Source organism: Uloborus diversus, chromosome 1 (assembly GCF_026930045.1).
Source record: "Uloborus diversus isolate 005 chromosome 1, Udiv.v.3.1, whole genome shotgun sequence".
NCBI classification, from domain to species: Eukaryota; Metazoa; Arthropoda; class Arachnida; order Araneae; family Uloboridae; genus Uloborus; species Uloborus diversus.
Genome location: NC_072731.1, coordinates 139522433 through 139545439, shown reverse-complemented (window position 1 = coordinate 139545439; position 23007 = coordinate 139522433). Strand labels below are relative to the sequence as shown.

At 34.4% G+C, this 23007-nt stretch overlaps 1 protein-coding gene across 1 annotated transcript in view; it reads right to left on the bottom strand.

Moving 5' to 3' along the window:
• The window catches only part of LOC129232483 (ataxin-2-like protein), a 75209-nt gene extending 52202 nt beyond the window's left edge, over positions 1–23007 (bottom strand). Inside the window, exons 1-4 of the mRNA XM_054866633.1 lie at positions 22870–23007; positions 18151–18239; positions 4268–4444; positions 2286–2578 (exon numbers count right to left, since the gene is read on the bottom strand). Coding sequence (XP_054722608.1) covers positions 2286–2578; positions 4268–4444; positions 18151–18239; positions 22870–22956 — 646 coding nt within the window. The 5' untranslated portion in view covers positions 22957–23007. The remainder of the gene's footprint in view (positions 1–2285; positions 2579–4267; positions 4445–18150; positions 18240–22869) is intronic.

The following is a 23007-nucleotide window of genomic DNA, read 5'->3' as shown; positions in this document are numbered from 1 at the left end:
TTCTAGTTTTTAGTTCACATTTATCTGACATTCAAAAACATTTTAGATTATGTCATGAATTAAAATAAGAAATAACAACCTCAAATAGCACAAATTGCAGCTTACTGCAGACATGTGCTTCGGCATTACAAGGAACACCTTTTTTAATGCAAAAGAAATGAGCTTATGAAAAGACATCCGACTAAAGCTCTTTTCATCAATACGCTCGTTTCTTTGCATTGAAAAAGATGTTCTTTGTAACGCCAAAACACATGTCTGCAGTAGTCTACAATTTGTGTTATTTTTAATTTTACTTTTTACACAAAAAAGTACATATTTATTTAACTTATGTCATCTGTGTTTATATTATTTTTAAATAAATGAAAAATTTTGGTCAAGCATTACACAATTATCTAACTTTTTAGTTAACCTATAACCAGGGGTGATTGTGAGTTCATGAAAAAATACCTGAAGGTTTCAACGAGATAACAAGAGGGGCTGGGACATATTTTAAACTAAGCTATCAAATTACTTGAACATACATAATTGTATATTATATCCATCAATTGCTTTTGTGATAAACATACAGAATACATTTTTTATATTCAAATAGTTTCCTGGGTCAAAATATTGTGCATTTATTGAACTGAAAAATTATTGAGTTACTTTTAAGATGGTTTCATACCAGTTATCCCTAAAAAATTATTTTCAGATGAAAGCAAAAGTCTTACAACATATTTTCTATTATTGACTCTAAAATATTTTTAAAGTGACAAAAATTACACTTGCTAATGAGCGTATTGAAAAGAATTTTACTATATGCAATGCATCAGTGGTGCCCAACTTATGGCCCACAGGCCACATGTGGCACCGGAAGCTGACCCATGTAGCACGTTGCATTGTTCGATGTAGAAATGAGGCAATGAGAAGCAAAGGGATGCAAGTGGACTATTTTAAGTTTCGAGTAAAACGCGTAAAAAGATTATGTCCTAGGTAGGCTTTCATTGATTTTTTTTCTAAATCATGCTGTACAGCAGCTTTTACCAGGGCTACTAGTACAATTTCTTGCCCCAAGACAGAGGAGAGGTTCACCTACCATTTGTACTGGTTAAGTCCAAATTTCTAATTTTACTACTTGCATCTCTTTGCTTCTCACTACCTCAAATCTAAAATCATGTGCAATTGCGATGTGCCAAATTTGGGGTCTGCAACATAGACTAATAATAAGAGTAGACCGAGCTTTCTCATTCTTGCTGATGAAGAAAATTGGTTCATAGATGTATCATGTGACTGGTGGAAGGGTTTGGCGAAGACTTTGGCAGCATGGTTGCTAGATGCTGAGATTGAACTGTTTTTCTTTTAGTTATGCATTATTTTGACATTAGTAATTAGTTTTTGATCACAGTTTTCGGTAACTTTTATTTCATTCGGAACTGCTACGTCAGCTTTGGCATAAACGTTTTGCGTCAAGGCAAAAATGTACTAATCGGTACCTTAAATTGAAATTGTAGGTAAAAATCTTACCGTTTGCAGATTCTTTTTGGGCGCATGCATCCTTAATTGCTTAGAGAGTTATTGAAATTGAATAAAGAAAATGCACAGTGCTATCTAAACGAAAAACTGGCTATATTAACAAAATTTTTACAACTTAGAATAACAAATTTACAAATCGGACTCCATAAAAGATCATTCTTCCGTGTTCCATCAAATCAATTAATTTTATTTATTGTTGATCGTCTGCTATGATCAACGCCCGCTGTTGCTAGGATATCCACCAGTCACATGGTTTGGTTTATGAGCAGCAAAAGGGTTGCCATAGCTCGGTCTATTCTTATTATTAGTCTATGGTCTGCAATTAAAAATACCCCATCTTATAAAACATTTTTTTACTTGCAAAGTCAGCAACATTTGGTTGTCTGCCATGACTTTGGAACCGCCACGGGGTGTCCTTATTTTTGAGTAGTAACTGATGACTTACAATATCCAAAAACCAATTTTGCTAAAATACCATAAATTGTTTTTTTTTTTTTTTTTGCCAACACCTCTCGCATCTTTGTGGACCTATGGGAACCACCGGTCACATCAATGAGTCTCCATTTCATGAATAGTAGGTATGGGATAATGTCTGAAGAAAATATCAAATTTGCTAAAATACCATAAGTCTACCGGCCACTGGCTCTTAGACTAATATCACAATTAGATTAACTGAAGTGAATATCAAAAAAGTAATCGGTTTTGATCATGTTATAAAAGAAAATTATTCAACGGCAAAGCAACACTGATTTACAATTATGTAAATTATTTACCTCCATTGAGAGATTTTTCAACCACATCCTTTGGCACAGACGGCATAGGCATGGATGCAGGACTAGGACCAGGTGACACACTTTGAAATGATGGGGGAGAAGGTGGTCTTTCTGCAATTGGAAGTGAATGAGGATATTGCTTATTGGCTGGATGATGAGCCACAGGCACACTGGGAGAAGCATGGATTGATGGATAAGGCTTGCTAGGACCAGTGATATGAACAGGAGATGAAGTTGTAGAAGCTTGCCTCTTCAAGTTTGCTGAATTCCTTCTTTTTGGGGGTAAAACATATCTGAATGAGAATAGGTTAATTGTCATTATTAGTTAAAAATACATAACTTAAGCACTTATAAATTAAAAGACCAAATTATGTCCAATTGAACAAAAGTCATATTATTGAGCAGTTTGAATTTCCCACATCCTAACAACATGGATGATTTTTGTGCTTTTGCCTAATTCTGCACAGGCAAGTTTTTCTCTTGCCAGGTTGAGTGTAGATTCTATCTGACAAAAGTGACTCATGATGACTTCCCCAAAATAAAATCTATTATTGAAGAAAAAATTACACTTTAAAGCAACTCGAGAAAAAATAAAATGGAAAAAGTTTGGATCTTTCCAATTAATCAGCTTTACCAGCTCAGTGTTTTAAGCTGAAAATTTGTTTTATCAGTGGTTTAATCAGTGTCAGTTCAAAAATTATCTTCAGTGCTCCTTTGCCTTTAAATAAAATAAAAGAAATTTTGGAAAATTGTGGAACGCCATGCATTATTTTCTGAATTCATAAGTTAACACATGACATGAAAGGCAAAAGTGAAGGGCTGCTGATAACGAAAACAAACTGGAGATTTTGAATACAAAACAGTGCATAGTTGGATTTACAACCTTTTTAGCTTGCTTTCCCAATAAAAGTCAGAAAAAGAAGAAAACAGAATGAAAAAAGGCTTAAGAGTCATTTTCTTTTTTAAAGCTGGACAAAATGAATGGGGGCCTGATAGCCGACACCTTCAATGTTCCTGAAACTTTCAGGATATTTTACTAGTATGGTGATAAGAAAAAAATGAAGCTTCTTTTCTCTCAAATTTGGCTTGTTGGCTTTCGAGTGGAGATCAAAGTTTAGGGTCGTGAGAAGAAAGAGCTAAATATATGATTGCTTTGCTTCAAAAGCAATGAGTGAACCAAGCCAATTCTTTTAAATGTGGATACTACTTGATACAAGGTACATGCTAGCATAAAGACTTTGGTGGCTCACTCGCGGCTTTGAGGGCAAAGGTCAATTGAAAATGCTACTTTTAAAAATTTTTGCCTTGTTTAGGCCTGGATATCTGCTAAAGCTGTGAGTAACCCTCGGAAATAAGTACATGATTAACTACTCACCACTAAGAAAAGCATAAAATAGCTTTTGTTTCTCTTGGCTTTAGTAGTTAAACGGTCTCAAAGTCAATGTTTTTTTAAAAAATGCCCAAGTTTAGAGGTCAATAACTTTAATCCCGACGGGTCAACAACTTTGGGACACAGTTGTAGTTATAGTCTGAGTGGTGTAGTTTAAGGTCCTGGTTAGAAACCCATGTCAACTAGTCAACTTTTTTAATTACGCAGTCTCAAATTTGATAATTTGAAAGAAAAAGAATCATAGTTTTAGGTCAATTACTCTAAAATGCCTGAGTCAATAACTTTGAGAAAGAGCTGTAATTATGCTCCACGTGATGTAGTTTTAGAATCATGTCAGAAAACCATGAGATCTAATCATCTTACTTAATTAAACAATCTCAAAATGATTTCAGTATAAAAGAGCGTTTTTTCATGAGTCAATATGTAGGGAAGCAATTACAAAATATCAAAAGAGTGATTAGTAACATTTGTCACATATTGTAAAATATCATTACAAACGATTATTATTATTACTTATTTATGGTTGTTAAATTAATTAAAATGTTTTAAATGTTTTTAAATTTCTTTTGGTAAAATGGTGGAAAACACATACTTGGATGAAGAGGAATCATCAGGTCTCACTACTGCACTAAACCTATCTTCTTCATCACCATTTTCCAATTGTAGTCTTGTTTGATATGATACATTAGCTTCAATTTCATGAGCAATTTTCATCGCTTTAGCTTCTTGCAACTTATATTCTTCTGTATCCTTCTTTGTCAGAGGTACTCTAAAACAGTCAAATTAGAAATAAAATACACCTGTTTTATAAATACAGTGAATTAAGCTGAAATACAAGTAAACTAAAGATTTCAAAGTAAAGACTAATTGCAAAGATCTTCATAAATGTAATTATGATCTTGACTAACTGAAGGATAATAAAATAAAAAGCTATTTTGAAACACAAAATCTTCTAAATCTGAATGAAGAACCTGCATGGGTAGGGTAATCGTGGAATGTTGATTGATTTGAATAGTCTTCTACTTAAAACTCCCAAAGATCAACTCAGTTTTTAAAAAACTGACCTGGATTCTTAAAAATTACAACTAAAAATTAGCTTAAAACAGAATGAAGCTCACATGACACAAAAAGAGGAGGAGCATGCACCAGGTCAAGATTCAGTCCCTGGGTTACAATAGAACTAGTTCCGAAGGAGTCAAAACGAAAAGATAGGAGTGCAGCGTGGTTTGCCGTTGTTTATTGAAAACAAAGGTGCTTTTATTTTTATCTTCAGAAGAGGAAGAGGTGTATATCCTCACTGAATCACCCACCTTCAACTCCCGAAATTCCTACAACAAGACTTTGAATTGGACATCAATATTTTATTCACAAGTAAATTACTCAAAAATATAATTGTTTACACAATAAAATAAATACAGAGCATTTATTGACACTTCAATGTGCCATAGGCCCATATGGGCGTAGGGTTTATTGAGACACCCTCCCCCCCCCCTTGAAACTCCATTTTAAATCAAGTAATAAAATAAGCAAAATTCTCAAGCTGATAGTTTCAGATTTTCAAGAAACTTTCCGAAATCCTACTACTCTCTGACTCCTCAAATGTATATAAATTTTTTAAAAAATCTATCTTACACAATTATCAATAATTAATGTCTGACAAGGAGAGGTTACGGTCTCGGAAATTCAGATCGGGATGAGATTTGGAAGATTAGTAGTATCCCTTAAGGGTACTCTCGGGGTAAAGTGATAAAGCACACTAGCCATAAAATTCCGAGAAAACAGCCTTTAAAGATTTACGCGCAACTTATAAACTAGTAGAGATTATTCGTAAACAAGTGTCCAGCGGTCATGTGGGCAGCGCTCTGGGGTTCCATGCGGCCGATCCGGGTTCAAATCCACTGCAAGTTTCTTTTTTGTTCATTTATAAAGTGACTATTATCGCTTTTGCAGCTTGAATTGAAGGTAATTCTTAATTTTAAAAATATGATGTATTTTTAATGTGTGATAGTAAATTAAAACTCTATTTACTATTCTCACAAAGCAGTGATTACACATTTTTAGGTATTATAAACTTTGACGAAGTAAATGATTTTTGCAATAAATACATAATCAGTTTCTTTGTGGATGAGTAAGAATGTTTTTTTATTGCACATAAGCAGGAGGTCAAATTTTAAAAACCCTAACCGTACTTATTGAGCAATGGTTTTGTTCCTTGATTCTGTTATTTGTTAATTTATTGTCTGCTGTATTTTACATTGAATATTCAACTCTTTATTTTCTGTCTACTATTGTCTGCAATGTTCATATTTATTTTCATCATTAAATTTATTTATCGTCTGTGCCGTATATTAGACTGGAACATTCTATACCGTGATCATGGGTGCAAGTTTGGTGATGTGTTCAAGACGGAAAATATTTTGACCTCCCCCCCCCCCCCACATGCGTTCTTAAGGAAAAATATATGAGCATAAATGTTGTAGATTTTGACGTATGGCAGTTTTGGAACCTGTATTTGCTTTGAATTTTTAGCTTTTGACGTTTCTAACAACATGGACCTAGTTTAAATTGTAATATTTAAGCGTTTTGACAGCGCAGTTCCAAAAACCTAAAAACCATCAATAACGGGAGGTCTACGTTTTTTTAAATTGAAGTCCAAAAAAAGCAATGTTATTTATTCTATTTTGGTAAAGTTCAGGGAATGGAAAGGTTCAGGGACTCTCTTACATCAATTTTTTCAAACTAATAGTCCCAAAATCACAAAATTGGGCGATCTTCAAAAATATTGTAGGAAGAGGGAGGGGGCGCTGGCTCTCTCCGAAAATGAAGCTTTGAAGATGTTGAAAGTGAAGTTTTAAAAACGAAATCGTACTCCATTTTCCAAAACATTTACACGCTTTTTGAATGCATTATTGAAGGTATGGAGTTCAAGAACTCTCCTTCGGCAATATTTCGAAATTGAAGTTCCAAAAAAAAAAATTTTACACGATGTTGGATGATGTTTGGGGTAAAAGCATTCGGGGCTTCAAGCCATTAGTTTTTCGCCTACCGTAAACCTTTTTATTGCAACAATAAAATCGCTTGGGACATTCGGCACATAAGATTTTCACTTTTGCAACATAAATCAGTTCTGATCGGAAAGTCTACCCAAGATAGTGTGAACAAATCAGAAAAGAAAGAAAGGTGAGGGAAGGATATGGGCGATTAATGAACTGGCACCAATCCCCCCCCCCCAGTTTACATTTGAAAAAGAAATATTGTATATGATAGCAGGTGGTAAAATTACCAATAAAAAACAGCTTCAGTGAAGTAGATATATTTTTAAACAAGGAACCCTATCCAATATTCATTAATTAAAAAGCGCAATAGGGGAACTGAATGCTCACCCCAAGAGGGAGGGCACCTGCATTATGTCCCTCAAAAGGTACTCAAATACAAACTAAAGTAGCGTTTTAAATATTTCAGCATCGAAAAATTTTCAGAAGAGCACTCCCGTACCCCTTCCGCTAAGTTCACCACAAGTTAATTTGCGTTTTTAAGGCTTCAGTTTCTAAATTTTTTTTTCAATTACACACACACACACAGTACCCCCTTTACCTATATACTTGACTTATGACCGCCTAAAAGTTTTAATACTTTAATTTCAGAAACTCTTTGACAGAAGCTTCCTACTCCCTCCCTACTTAAGTCATCCAAAGATAGCTCAAAACAAAGTTCTTAAAACTTCAGAAACCAAAATTTTTCGGACTGGGAGGCGGAATACTCCCTCTCCCTGTGAAAAGCAGGCACACTAAAGGCAGTGTAAGTTTGTGTTTAATATTTATTTTTCTATTGAAAGAGCAACTCCCCTCCCCACATCGCCAATGACAACACAAAGTTTTAAGACTTCAATTTCAAAAATGTTTCGAGAAAGACCATCGATTTCCCTAACTCTTAACTCACTCAAAAATAGCAAAAATACCAATTCAATACTTCGGCATAATGAAATTTGCGGGGGGAGAGAGACCCCCCCCCCCCCCGAGCTCTTTCCGTTAAATTCACTAAATTTGACTTAAATTTGCGGTTCCCCCTTTTCATCACTGAAGTTTTTAGAATTTCATTTCAAAAATTCATCAAGAGAAAACCTTCGAATTCCCTCTTCTTCAGCCCCCCAAAGATTACCTAAAGCAGAATTATGAATACTTCAGCTTTGAAAGGGGATGGGGAACCTCGAACCCCACCCACTATGTTCATTAAAGATGGTCTAAAAATGCGCTTTTAAGACTCCAGTTTCAGAATTTCGCCTAAAGAGAGCCACCCTCCTCTTGACATTGCCAAAGACAGACTAAAAGTTTTAAGACTTCCAATTACAAACATTTCTCGAGAGAGTGTCCCATATACACTTTCTCTTAAGACATTTTAGTATAGCCTCAAATATTTACTAATGCATCAGTTAGAAAACATTTTTAGGTTAGAACACCGAAACCATCTGTCATAAATTCATCAAAGATTGCCTAGATTAGTATTTTTAAGACTCCAATTTCCAATTTTTTTTAAAACCTCACCCTCCCCACTTTTACATCATGAAAGCCAGCCTAAACATTTTTACCTTTTTTTAAAGAGTTTGCAGAAGAGAAATCCTGAATCACTCCTAGCTTCAAAAATGGCTTAAAATTAAGTGTTTCGATTTTTTTTTATTCTGGAGCCCTTGAGTAGCCCCCCCCCCCCCAGATTTTACAAAATATAAATGTGTTAAGACTTCAGTATCATGGGTTAATTTGTGGACTTACCCTCTTTGCAAGAGCAGCGTTTTTTCGCAAACTTGTGCTGCCGTTATTTTTCACGTTTCTTTCTCTCCCCCCTCCCCAGTGGCGGCGCAAGAGCAAAAAAAGACGTCGGCGATGCAGTTTTGCGAGGCCTTTTTAATCATAAAATATTCTCAGACAAATAATTGAATTCATGGAATTAATTTTTGTACTAACTATTGGCACTTGAGTACCTAATCCACTTAATTGCTAGGACAAAAACATTTTATGACCACTAGCGCAATCAAAAAGAAGTTTTTTTGGTGGGGGGGGGACGGCACATTGAAGGGAAAAAAGTGACCTGATAGAAAGGGGGGTCCGGGGAAAAATTTTGAAATTTGTAGTTTAAAAATGCCGTTTTAAGCTTTGTTTGCTGATGTTAGGGGAAAAGAGGTACAGAGGTCTCGGTGGAAATTTCTAGAAATTGAAGCCTTAAAAACACAATTATAGGTCATAAAAAAAAAAGGTCAAAATCAATCACCTGCAAATTCTCGAAATTGAAAACGGAGTTTTAGACAAGGAAGGGAGCTCTTCCCTCGAAATTTTTTGAAAATTACGGTCTTAAAAACTTTAGCAATATTTTATATTTTGGAGCCATTCCACTTAAACTTTTTGTTAATGTAGTTTAAAACACCCAATTGCTTATGATATAAAAGAAAGGCAGTATGGGGACCCTTGCCCGAATATTTTCTGAAATTCAAGCCTTCAAAATGCGATTGTAAGGCCATATTTTGTAATATTATACTCGGTAATTTTTGAAATTCAAGCCACAAAACGCAATTTTAAGCGATTTTCGATGTTGTTGAATATATGGGGGCTTTAAGCTGGAAATATCGCGAAATTAAAGACCTGGAAACGAAATTTCAGATGCCCCATAATGCTTTCGGTTTGTGTGTGTGTGTGTGTATGGAGGAGGGAGGGGGTTCGGAAGAGCAGCATCTTGAATATTTTCTTATTTTTAGACGAACGTAGAAAACAATAGAAAAAAAGAAAAGAAATAGGATGGGGATGGGGGGAATAGAGTTGGCTGATCAATAAGTTGTAGCTATTGAATATTTTTAATTCAGGCCCCGACAGAATTGGGCCCCGCATTTGCTAAGGCTGGCGGCTGGCGGCTGGCTCTGTGCAGTCTCCCCTGCACGCACTATTTTGATTACTTTTGTGTCTGTTGTATTTAATAAGAGCTTCAATTGTAAACATGGAAATTTCTTAAAACTTCTGAGAGTTTTGCGAGGCCCTATCTACGCGAGGCCGTCGGCAGTCGCCGACATCGCCGACGCCTAGCGCCGCCACTGCCCCTCCCTATTCTCATTCTAGCGAGTGTTAGATTGAAAGTCATTGGAATTTATTGATTCTTCAAGTCTTAGAATAAACATGTCAAAGATGCAGGAACAGTTGCTCGTCGGTGTTTCAAACCAGCTTGAAACTTGCCTCTGATTCTTTCTAGAATTCCCATTTGCATTAAAATCTTCAAAATATCCGATAGTTCCCGATTTACCTGGTATGTGGACGCCCTTTGATGTGACGCTAATATTTCATCCCGTCAGCAATCACACTCAATTGTTGATTCAGATTCAACTATAAGGGAATTTAAGAGCGCACATAATTTTCATTTATACGTGTAAAGTTTGCAAGAAAAAAAACCATAAGGATGATCGAAAATAGCAAGTGAAAAATAAAGACGAAAGACGATCCATTCGAAAAATTAGCGAGAAAAGCGAGCAACTCCGCGGTCTGAAATGCGGTGAATTAGAAATAACAGAGCTACCTAAAAAAAGTCAAAACAGCGCGAGTCTAAAAGTCACTCCTCTGAAAGCACGTTGCAAACAAAACAAGCTCATGGCGGAAAATGGAGAGAATGTCGATGTAAATTCACGATTATGGAAAGGTCCAGTAATTAAAGCATATTTTTCAAACACTCAAATTTTCGTTTTTTAGTAAAAACTGAAGGAAAGTCATCGAATTACTTTCCGTCCTGACCTCCGCCTTGGAAATTTTGTCCAAGACGGAAATCCGTCCTGAGACGGAAGGTCTTGCACCCATGACCGTGATAAAGTATTTCAGTTTTTAAAATATTGTGAATCGAAATGGTCGATTATTGAAGTAACCCTGAAACAAATAAAATCTGTTGGCAAAATGGATCAAAATTCATTGCACAGTGAAATGTTGAAGCAGAGATTAAAAGATGAGGTCGTTTATTACGAGAGCTTGCTTACTGAAAATCATTTGATTGCATCAGAATCATCAAGCTCAATTTCTCGTGAAGCAATGTTAATGGGCGAAGAAATTTATGAACGTACTATGGATATGCTGGTTGAAAAAATATTTGTAACTAATGACGAACTTGCTCATGAAAATGAAAACTGTGAGGAGGAACCTTTTGAGCAAGTCGAAATTCAAAGCTCATCAGCTGAATACGAACCAGAAGAGAAAAAAAGAAGAGAGGTAGAGCATCTTCCTTTGGATTACAAAATTAAAGTTGTGAACATAGCAACGGCTCACCCCACATGGAATCAACAAACATTACGAAAGAAAAGATGCAGTCGGTTTAAAAAAAAATGAATATTTATCGCAATGGGAGAAAAATAAAAAAATGGAGGAAATCTATTCGATAAATATGATGTAATCAATTCTTGGATATGTATGATCGTTTTCTAGAAGCTCGAGAGAATTATCAACAAGTTACTACTCGGAACTTGCAACAGTAGGCTTTAGCAGCAGCACGACAGTTTACAGATTTTGAATTTAAAGCATCTGACAGTTGGGTGAAAAAATTCAAAAGTAAGCATGCCATTCGTCAACGAAAAGTCACAAAATTTGTATCAAAAAGAGAAGCTGCGACGATCGAAGAAACTTTGGCTTCTGCTGACACTTTTGTAATCCAGACGTTAAAGTTGATACCGAATTTCAAAAACGATTATGTTATCAATACTGACCAAACAGGTAAGTAATTAAAAACTTATTTTACGATCTTCAGACCAAGGGCGGATCCAGCTTGTGGTATAGGAGGAGGTCATTTTTGGAAAGGGAGGGGTAAAAGGGTAATTTTTGTGCGAAATGGGCAATTTTTTTTCGAAATATGTCCCAAAAATGCAATTTTATTCTATATTTGGTCATTTAAAAGATGGGTCATGGACCCCCCCCCCCCCACGACCCTCTCTCTGGATCCGCCCCTGCTTTTGACAAAATATTTTAATTCCCATTTCCTTTTTCCAGGATGTCAGTATCAGTCGGTGTACAACAGGACTTTGGCTCAAACGAGAAGTAAAACTATTTTCATCAAAAGGCACGACATGAATAGAGTAACGCATTCATACACCGCTCAATACTCTCTTACCCTGTCTGGAAAAGTTCTGCCCCTTGTATTTGTTTGTTTACAAGAAGCAACTGGTATTTTTGGCCCCCGAATTCAAAAAGCAATTGATGAATACTCGCAAAAATATAAAAATGTCATAATAACATCTTCGAAATTAGGAAAGCTAACGACAGGACTAAACATCGAATTTTTGAACCGTTGTTTGAAGTCTTATGTGGGAAAAGAAGAATATCTATTGATTATCGACTCTTGGGGAGGACAAACAAAACCTGAACTATACGACCAAATTTTCCAGGATGATGAAAAATCTCCAACTTGTACAGTTAAAGTGATTCCACCAAAATGTACTCCACATGCTCAACCTTGAGACGTCTATTTTTATAGACAGGTAAGGAATTTAATAAAACATGTACAAAATTGAGCGTATCTCGTTGAAAATAGAGAAATAAATACCGTGAAGACTGATAAAAATACAATCAATTGTTCATCATCAACTGTCATCGCAAATTTTTGATAAAATTATTCGATATGCGTGGTATACTTATAAACTTTCTGACAAAAGAGAAACTTTCCTGAATGTAAATGAAGTATGTTTTCCAATGACTCTTTCACAAAAAAGCTGCTCCTGTAAGCAATCTTCATTTATAAATTGTGCGAGATGTCATAACAGTTTTTGTTTTCCATGCTTTTATTATAAATATCATTCTGGTGTACGTACATAAATAACAACTATATTGATAAAAATCATCTATAAATTAAGCTCTACAGTAATTTTGTAGCCGTTGTAATTCAAATTTTAATTTGTATTGATTTAATTTATCTCCATTTTCTCTGTTGAAGTGCTTTACATGTTTAAAAATTTCGCATTATCTTCAATTCAAATTGCACAAAGCTGTAAGTTACTTTATAAATAAACAAAAAAGAAACCTACAGTGGATTTGAACCCGGATCGGCCGCATGAAACCCCAGAGCGCTGCCCACATGACCACCGGGCATTTGTTTACGAACAATCTCTACTAGTTTATAAGTTGCGCGTAAATCTTTAAAGGCTGTTTTCTCGGAATTTTATGGCTAGTGCACTTTATTACTTTACCCCTTAAAGAATACTACTAATCTGCCAAATCTCATCCCGATCTGAATTTCCAAGACCGTAACCTCTCCTTGTGAGTTTGTTATTTGCCAGCAGTGTTTTAGAATGCTATACCTAACTCAAGTTCTATGGTAGTTTCAGAGTTGCTTAATAGCTCAATTTATAGAAAACTTCATGCGCCTTACTTCGATGTGTAATAACACACATATTTCAAGTAAAAATATTTTTTCACAATTTTAAATTTTGACATTGTGTCGCTCAAAAATTCAGGTGGTGGTTTTTCTTTTTTTTTTACCGTATTATAATGAATACATCCCAATTTTTCAGAGTGGGTTCAGAAAAGAATCAACAGTTGCGGCAAATATTGTAAGATAATTTTTGCAAAAAATTGGCTTTAAAAATCCCGACTAGTGATGTGTCGGATATTCGAGGGAAAATAAAGATTTTTATCCTTATCTGTTTTTTACGGATCTTAAACAAATATTTTATATTCTTAAATTTCAACGCATATTTGAATTCTAATATTGGCACAAGATGAAAGAATGAAATTTTCTCAGTTTAATATTTGTTAGAAATTTCAAAGTAGGAGTTATAAGTTTTGATTACATAAATTTTGAGTACAATGTTACACCTTTATGCTTGTGAGTAATAACAATTTCTTTGTTGCTCCACGATTTAAAATTTATCTGATTTCAGTTTCTGGCGTGTACTGACCCGCAAGAAGTTCTCACGGATCTAGACAACAGTGACCCGTATCGGCAGATCTAAACTTTTAACGATCCAGCACATCACTAGTTATAAGTTTTTTTTTTAGCTAAAGAGCTGTACAATAGCTCATGTTAAAGATAATTTCATGCTCTTTCATCTCTGATTTGTAAGTCAAACATTTTTTTTAATTCCAATTATTTTAAAATAGTGTACTTTTAAATTCTGTCGTAGTCCCACTCTGAAAATTTTTGGCCCTATTCACTAAAATACAGTAAAAACCATGCTCTTTTTTTTAAATGACACTATTCTCAATTTTTTTTAATTTGAAAATTTTGGGAAAAAGAATTTTTTCCCGAAAACCGAAAAGTATTTAAATTATACATTCAACTAAAGTGCATGCCTTTCTCTTCAAAGTGAATTATAATACAACTCTGCAGCTCTCATAAAGCTTGACATATAAAACTTTAAAGCATTGCCAGCAAGTTAAAAAGTGCTTTTTAACAACTTTCAGAAATTAATTACTAATCAAGTATGAAAGCTTTTTTTTAAATTATATACAGTAAAACCCCTCTAATACGGACACTAACGGGACAATTTTTTGTCCGCAAAAGAGGAGTGTCAGCTAGACAGAGGTTTAATAATTTTATTTTCCTTGAAATTGGAGAATAAAATATTGTCCGCATAAGAGGGGTCCGTTAGGAGGGGTTTTACTGTTACATTTAAGATGTCAGAGAGTAGGGCTTCCGAAACTCATGAAAATCTGAGACGGTCAGGTTGAGAAATTTATTTTTTTATTTATAGGTTGATATGATCCATTTACGTGTGGAATAATATTAATTTGTGCAAATAAAATAAATAACAATATTTTTAAGGCCAAGCTGCAAGACCTTTTACTTCACTCCTATCAATAAATACAAATGAATGTTAGGAATTAAAAATGATGTTGTGTTTGCTGAATGATGAGGTAAATGAGTTGGTAATCCCACAATGATAAAGGAGCAATTTTTAGGAACTTGTTACTTAATACTCCAAAAAAATAGTAAAAACTCCAACAAATATACTTTTTTATATTATCATTGTGATTCTTAGGTCAAAAGGTTCTTCTTTTGTGCCCCTTTTTTTCTGGTTTGGGTACCCAAGTGGTGTAAGTAACAAAAAGAACATATTTTCCACGTTTCTGTGATTGGGAGCACACGTCAGGAAGGAGAATCAAAACAAAACAAATGAGGCTAGCCTCGTCTCCTCAGCGTTCTCAGGCCAACGATTCTAATTTTCCATTGACTTACAGGGACAGGAAAAAAGGCGTGGCTTAATGCTTTCCGTACGTTCGTTATCCCAGTGAGCATTAACGAACTTCCAGTATTTTTGGGCAGAGACTGTGGCAGCTACCGTACGTACGGTAATCGCATACGTTGCTAGGGTTGGTTACGATGCGTCCGAACTATGACGTCATGATTAACATATGCTATTTACGTATCGGCAGAAACTAGGCCTCATGGTTGCATTCCGTTGATTTTTTGTACTGCGCAAACCTCATATGACAAGCTTTACACACGAAAATTTTTTGAAGTAATTTATTTTCGCATACTTCCTGTGGAATTATTGGGTTGCTAGCTCGAAGTAAATTGCAGTCTATGCAGAATGAAAATTATAGCAGCAAATAACAGCGTGGTCGCATTTCCAAGCATTTTCGACACACCACAAAAGAAGAGCAATAGCTCGTCGTTGCACTCAAATGGTAAATAAACTAAACTTTAAAAGTCAATTAAAGATAAAGTGGAGCTTTTTTTTCATGAGTACAATGCCATCATTTGTAATGGTAGCGGTAAAGTTCGACGCTTTGACTTATGTAATTCTTTTAGTGTAAACTATGTCAGCAAGTATGCTAACATTTCAGTGCTAAGAGTATCGAATGTGTGAAAGACAAATGAACTGTTGAACAAAATGTGCTTGAAATCGCTTGAACATGAAACTTGATCTCAAACAAGCATGTTAACAACGCACGTACTTCCTGTGCCAGAAGGAGCGGAGAGCGAGAATGAATCTTGACGTCATCAGTGGAGATGGGGAAACTAAGGAGGCGGGGCTAATCGGGAGACTTTAAGAATCTCTTTATAGTAAATAGAAGTAAAGTTTCAAAGAAATTCAGAAGAAGTCTGTGGCGGACGTGCCTCCAGGAGACCCCATAACACCTACAGCCTTGAATTTTTATACAAAATTACTTTGAGCCTCAGAGGTGCGCACCTGGTGTTTTATTTTATAAAATTCGAATTAGTTTTTTTGTAATTAATTTTTGAAGCTCAAATTTTGCGTAAATTGCCTATTATTGCTTAATAAACGGGTGAAAAAATACTTGCACATATTAATATTATATATCACTGCAAAGGGTAGAATTTTCTGAACTTTAAGTAATTTGTTTCATTGCTCTAACTTAAATACGGCGGGAGTTATTTGCATTTTTAGCTCGAACTTTTTTACGCTTAACTAAAATTTAGGCATTACTTTCTTCATTAAATCTTTTAGTAAAAAACGAAGGAATTGTCTTACAGTTTTCTTTTTGACACCACTGAAAACAGTGTTTTTTTTACTCCAGATCTAACTCGACCTATGATTGAAAAATTAAACTTCTATCTCCAAAGGAAAAATAGTTACAAGCCATTAAAAATCAATTTAGAATAATTTCATCTCCATTAAAATTATTGATGTTTTATTTGACATTGCCATAGTTACGCCTTTTTGATTCGCATGTTTCTTCTTTGTTATTCACAAAGTTCAAGGGTTTCGATTTTAACGGAAAATTTTAGGTTCAACTTAATTCAAGCCCCAAGCTAAAGAGCAAAATACTAGAGACCACAAATATGAAAGCAACTTTTTTAACATACAAAACTGCAGTTTTTTAATGCTCATGAGCACCTTAGCCCTTACAGCTCTGCAAATTGGTACAAGTTATCCTGAAATCCAGGGAAGGGGTGCTGTTTGATCCAATGGGAGCTCATAATGCATTTTTAATCTGTTTCTTTCTACACACACCGAAAGAGGGATCTATGTAGTTTTGCCAGTTGAAGTTAGTATAATGCAGGGTAGTTAAATTTAGAGCAATACATTCGAAAAGTGCAAAATTAATTTACAAAAATAAAATCAACTGACTTTTAACAAATGATTTTTTTTAATCACTTGATTCAAATCAAGAGTTTTAAATCAATGATATTTTTTTTATCACTTGATTTAAATCATGATTTTAATCAACAAACTCTGATCATTAGTACTCACTTTATCAAGTAGTTATTTTTTAAAATGAAAAAAAAAAAAACACTATACATGGAGACATAACTGCAACATTATTGGTACATATGAATATTTATTAAATAAAAAATAGATTTATCTATTTTAATTCTTGAATTTCACTAAACATTAAATTTTGTCAACAAAAAATGAAGAGCACATACAAATTTAAAAATTAAATTTATTTCACAAAACTGTTTTAGAAAATGTGCAATTGATTTTTTAAATAAATTGCAAAATGTAGACTGCAATTGTATATATTAACACTATAATTACGGCCATCTTCGTGGGCCTAGAAATACAGCGGGGGCCATTTTAATCCTTTTAATCCTCCGAGAAGAAATCTGCATAGTTCTGTACATAATGTTACATATTTGTAAAAATTAGATAAAAATGAACATATTTATAATAAATACACCCAAACCAGTTTTTATGTGGTAGATTGAGACTGTATAAAAAAAATTGGAAACTTTAGGAGTAGCTTAAAATGCTTTTGCAACACAGTTAAAAAATATTTTTTTATATGGTAGATAGGGAGGGCATAAAAAAAGTTTTGCAAAGAAAATAACCCAAAAACTTAAAAAATTGTAATCTTTAAACAAAATCAAAATAAACCAAGTGATGATCATTTTTGCCAATGCTCGGACAAAATTTCCCGAATAAGGACATTTTTGGGACTTTTTCCTATTGGGATGCCTATGTCGTCACTTGAAGATAATACCTCGCACTTGTTTTAAAAATAATTTTCTCAATTGGATCCCAATCTGATTGAAATTTTAATGTACCGCACAAAAAAATTTGCATAAAAAAGACCATATAAAAACAGGTTTGGGTGTAAAGTTTATTTCAAGGATGCAGAGATTTTAAGGATCTATAATAAAGTATTTTAAAAAATATCCATTGAATAACCAGCACTGTTTTACTACACAGCATGATGAGTTAGGAAAAGTCAAGGAAAGAATAAGTTTTTTATGAAAACACAAAAAAGTACTTATCAAAAAAAGTTTTTAGGGGTCAAAACGACACCTACCGTTATTCTAGTGTTAATAGTAACAGAAAAGAAAATTTACATTTTTTTTTCTCATCCCCAATGTGTGTTAAAACCTCTTGTTTTTGTTTACGACTGATGAGGTAGAAGAGCTTAGTAGATAATAAAAAAAGTTTTTGCTTGATTTTTTCCAAAATATTTTACGGTCCCTTAAAAATCAGAAAGACCACCTACATTAATATCTACTAAAACACCATTTTCTGAAACAATACTGTTAAAAGCATAAAATAGTGGAAATAAGTGTTCTTACGTGTATTCTTGAAGGGAGTTATCATAGCTAGATTTAACACCATATTTCTCTGCATTTGTACGAAACATATCATTAGCATCCCAGCCATTCTGTAAATTTGCAACAAAAAATTAACAAATAAAATTTAAATTGATAAATTATAAATGCTACAAATGTTAAATGTAAAAATAACACTTAATAAGCAAAAGGTTTTTTTATATTCTTATTCTAATGGATAATTTTAGAAAGACCAATCCTAATCTTACATCAAATTCACTACACACCATTAGATTTCCCTTTATTCTCAACTTTGAGAAAAAAGTTGGTGAGCTTTACAGTTCAAAAATTTTTTTAATCATTTTGATTACTACAAGAAACTAAACTGCAGTTCCTTGAAAGAATATTCAAATTATTGCCATGCTAGGATCCATTTCTCAATGTTAATTAACATTACATGGTTAATAGGGATCTGCAAATTGGCCGATTACCGATTAATTGGCTGTAGATAATCAGCTGATTAATGATTACTTTTAAATGCCACCAATTTCTGTTACTTTTCTTTAATAATTTTGACCTTAGACACAGTTAATAGTTTTTTTTTTTTTTTTTTTTTTGAGAGAGAGAGAGACTTTCTTTTTCTCCTCTTTCCTAGTTTTTCAAAAATTGTTTTAAGACTTTCATCCAATTTCTTTGAGCCAATTTTCACATTAATGTTAATAAAAGGTGGTGGGGTTTTATTTTATGTTAGAGACAATTTTATTTGCAATGAATTGGTCATAAATGATAAGCCTACTGATATTGATATGGTTTGGCTGGAGTTGATGAGCAGTAAGGGCAAAAAGCTACGCTTTGGAAACATTTATAGGCCACCTAATTCAAACCAGGGACAAGATGAACAGATGTACCGTATTATTAGTGACATGTCCAGTAAGAGATCCGTTATCATAATGGGGGATTTCAATTTTCCGGGTATTGATTGGAATAATTTTTATCCTGCTAATGGCAAAGAAGAGGAATTTTTAAAAGTAATTGGCGACTGTTTCTTAGATCAAGTTGTAACTCAGGGAACTCGAGAGGAGGCAATTTTGGATCTAGTTTTTTGTGACATAGGTAGTTTTGTTCAGGGGTTGAGTGTACGGGAGCATATTGGAGATAGTGATCATAACAGCATTAGGTTCCGGGTTAAATTTGAAGTGTGCAAAGATGATAATTTTAGGTTTGTGCCCAATTTCAAAAACACTGATTTTGTTGCACTTAGGCAGAGCTTGAAAGAGATTTTTTCGTCAGGGTTGGAAAATAGCGACGAAGATCAGCAGTGGACGGAATTTAAGGATAAACTTGCTAAAACCGTTGGGGACTATGTTCCATTTAGGAGAAAAGGTGTTAATACCAAAATTTGGCCCATGTGGTTCTCCAGGGAGACTAAAGAAGCTCTTAATTATAAGCAAGCCACTTTTTGTAAGTTTAAAGAAACTGGTCAGAGTGCGGAGAGGCTCCAGTATGGTAAGGCAAGGCGAAATTTTAAGTATTTGGTACGGATTCAGAAAAGTGAATTGGAGCAAAGGCTGGCAGATGACATTGATGGGAACCCTAAGAGGTTTTTTGCTTACGCTAATTCTGGGAAAGCTCGAAACAGTCAAATTGGGCCTTTGGTTGATGAGTATGGAAATTTAATCCAAAACGATAGGGATATTGCAAATGTTCTGAATAACTTTTTTTCCAGTGTGTTTAACGATAACTGTATCTCAACAGTTGACACTAACAAGACACAAGCTATTATACAGCTTGAGGATTTTGTATTTTCCAGGGAGGAGGTTTTATTTCATTTGAAAAAGATTAAAGCAAATAAAGCTCCAGGACCAGATAATATTTATCCAAAAATTTTAGTTGAATGTGCAGAGGAATTAGTGGATGTTATTTTGAATATTTTCAATGCTTCTTATAACTCGGGGACGGTGCCAGAGGACTGGAAGCTGGCTAACATAACGCCACTCTTCAAGAAGGGGTCTAAAGGTCTTGCTGGGAATTATAGACCTGTAAGTTTGACTTCGGTGATTTGTAAGATTTTCGAAACTTTGATCAAAATTAAGATCATGATGTTCTTAGAGACTAATAGTCTGTTGACTAGTTTGCAGTATGGTTTCAGGAAAGGTAAATCCTGTACTACTAATTTATTGCATTTCTACGACAAGGTTACCTCAGCTTTAGATAACAAAAAATGTGTGGATGTTGTTTATATTGACTTTCAAAAAGCTTTTGACAAGGTACCGCATGTTGCTCTTCTCAGCAAGTTAGCTGACATTGGAATAGGAGGAAAAACTTTACTTTGGGTTAGAAATTGGCTTACTGGTAGGAAGCAAAGAGTAGTTGTGAGAGGAAATCATTCTAATTGGAGTGATGTTTTAAGTGGGGTTCCTCAGGGATCAGTTTTAGGGCCTCTTTTGTTTATTATATTTATGAATGACATCAATGAAAATATTTCTGGAAGCATGAATTGTTTTGCTGACGATGTAAAAGTTATGGGGATTGTCGAAAATGAAGAACAAGTAAAACAGCTGCAAGAGGATTTAGATCATATTACTAAGTGGGCAGATAAATGGGGTATGGCAGTTAATGTAGGGAAATGTCAAGTGCTACACTTAGGTCATGGAAATAAGCGTATGAGATATCATTTACAGGGTTCAGTCATAAATCAGGCAGAAAATGTTATGGATCTGGGTGTCTTTATAAATCAGGACTTCAAGTTTAGTCAACAGTGCAGTATTGCTAGTAACAAAGCCAACAAAATGCTTGGGTTCATCAAGAGATCTATTTCAAACAAATCTAAGAAAGTTCTTCTGCCTTTATATAGGAGTTTAGTAAGATCTCATTTGGAGTATGCTGTTCAGTTTTGGTCGCCTTATCTGAAGAAAGATATTTTCGTATTGGAAATGGTTCAAAGAAGGGTAACTAAATTAGTAAGGGGACTCTCAGATTTAGATTATGATACCAGACTTAATAGGCTTAACATGTATAGCCTGGAGCAAAGGAGAGTCAGAGGGGACATGATTCAGTTATTTAAATTTATCAAAATGAAAGATGTAAATGGATTAAATTTTTGCGGGGAAAGCAGGACAAGGGGTCATTGTTTTAAGCTATTTAAATCTCAGGCTAACTTGGAAATCAGGAAAAACTACTACTTTAGCAGGGTCGTGGGCACTTGGAATAGCTTACCGGAAGAGGCGGTAATGAGCAAGGGAGTGGATAGCTTTAAGAGGGTCATTGATCTTCACTGGGGACTAATTAATTGACTAGGACCAGCCTAGCTGGGCCCAGAGCCTGTTGCTGGTCGTCACATTTGTATTTGTATTTGTATTTGTAAATTACATAATGTTAACTAGACATGAAAATTAAAAAATATTAGAGGGCAACTTGAAAAACCCAATGCCAGACCTAGGTGGAGCAAGCCGGGACCTTTGCCTCAAGTGGCACTTTCTGAAAGACGGTTAATTCACCCTATTTCTAAGAAAATAAGGGGAGGGGGAGAAATAACCTTAAAATACCTTAAATAACTTGATTCACACATGCTGTCAAACAACATGTGAGACTTAATACAAGGAGGTAAAAAAATGTTGGTAATGCCAAAAAAAAGGACCATTCAAAGTTAAAAAAGGTACTATCTCGTTCTGGGATTATCAAATGGTAAAAAGCAAAATGCTCCCTAGAGGTACATGCACCCTACACAGGGTAACACTGATCTAATGTAACAAGACCTTTTGATTTCTCGGCATATTTGGTCAAATTTTTAGGATAAATATAATACAGTCAGACCTTGATATAAGGTCACTCGCTTATAAGGTCACCTCCGCATATAAGGTCGCTTTTCTAAAGTCCCGGCTCATTGAATAGGAATTCTATGTTATGTCTAATCGGATATATGGTCAAGTCTTAATACAAGTCTTATGCTTATAAGGTCACTTCTGTCTGATTTCTTTAAATGATTTCAGTGGCTAATAAATTCACTTCCAAGAATTTTCCGCAATATACAATCCTTAAAAAGTGAAAAGTCATATTCCTTTTATTAACGTAGCATGTAGTGCACTGAATGCAGTAGAAAATGAATATTATGACAGTGACACTAAAATTTGAAGCAATAACGAAAGCACTCCGAGTGTACACTGTACACATCGCACTTTTTACCAGTCATGAGAAGCGGAAGAAAATTTTCAGAAAACAATTAGAAACCATTGTGTTTAAATTAAAGAAAAAACTTATTTGTCCAGTATTAATGATAATTTTAAGTTAGGCAAGTTGCACATCAGTTCTCGGCTCGGGCAAATTTGTAAACAGCTTTACTTATACATGAAAATTCAAAAATATCATTTTAAAACCTTATTGACTCCAAAGGTTTTAATTGGTTCAAATGTATTAAACTATTATAACCTTATTACTGATATTTTTGAATGTCTTAAATTGCACACATGTTATAAAACATATATGAATCGGTTATAAGGTCATCCGGCTTATAATGTCAGTTTCGTGAAGTCCCGAGGAGTGACCTTATATCGAGGTCCGACTGTATTGTCACTAGAACTTTTGTTGCTTTCAACTTTTTCCAATAAAATAGAGACTTTTTGTATCTGAACTATTTTTAACGCTTTTTTTTTAGAACAACTCAACTGACTAGATTGGAAATACAGGAAAATAATAAATAATGATAGTAAGAATTCTTTAGGCAAAACTTGAATGTAAAAAACTTACTGCACCATCTGTCTCATCAGATATCAAACCTATAGAATTTTCAGAATCACTTGAAGGGCCTTCCCATGGTTCCAGTTCCTTTTCCATGATTAGTCCATTATATTTACTTATGGCAGTGTCTGTAAAATTGTCTTTAAA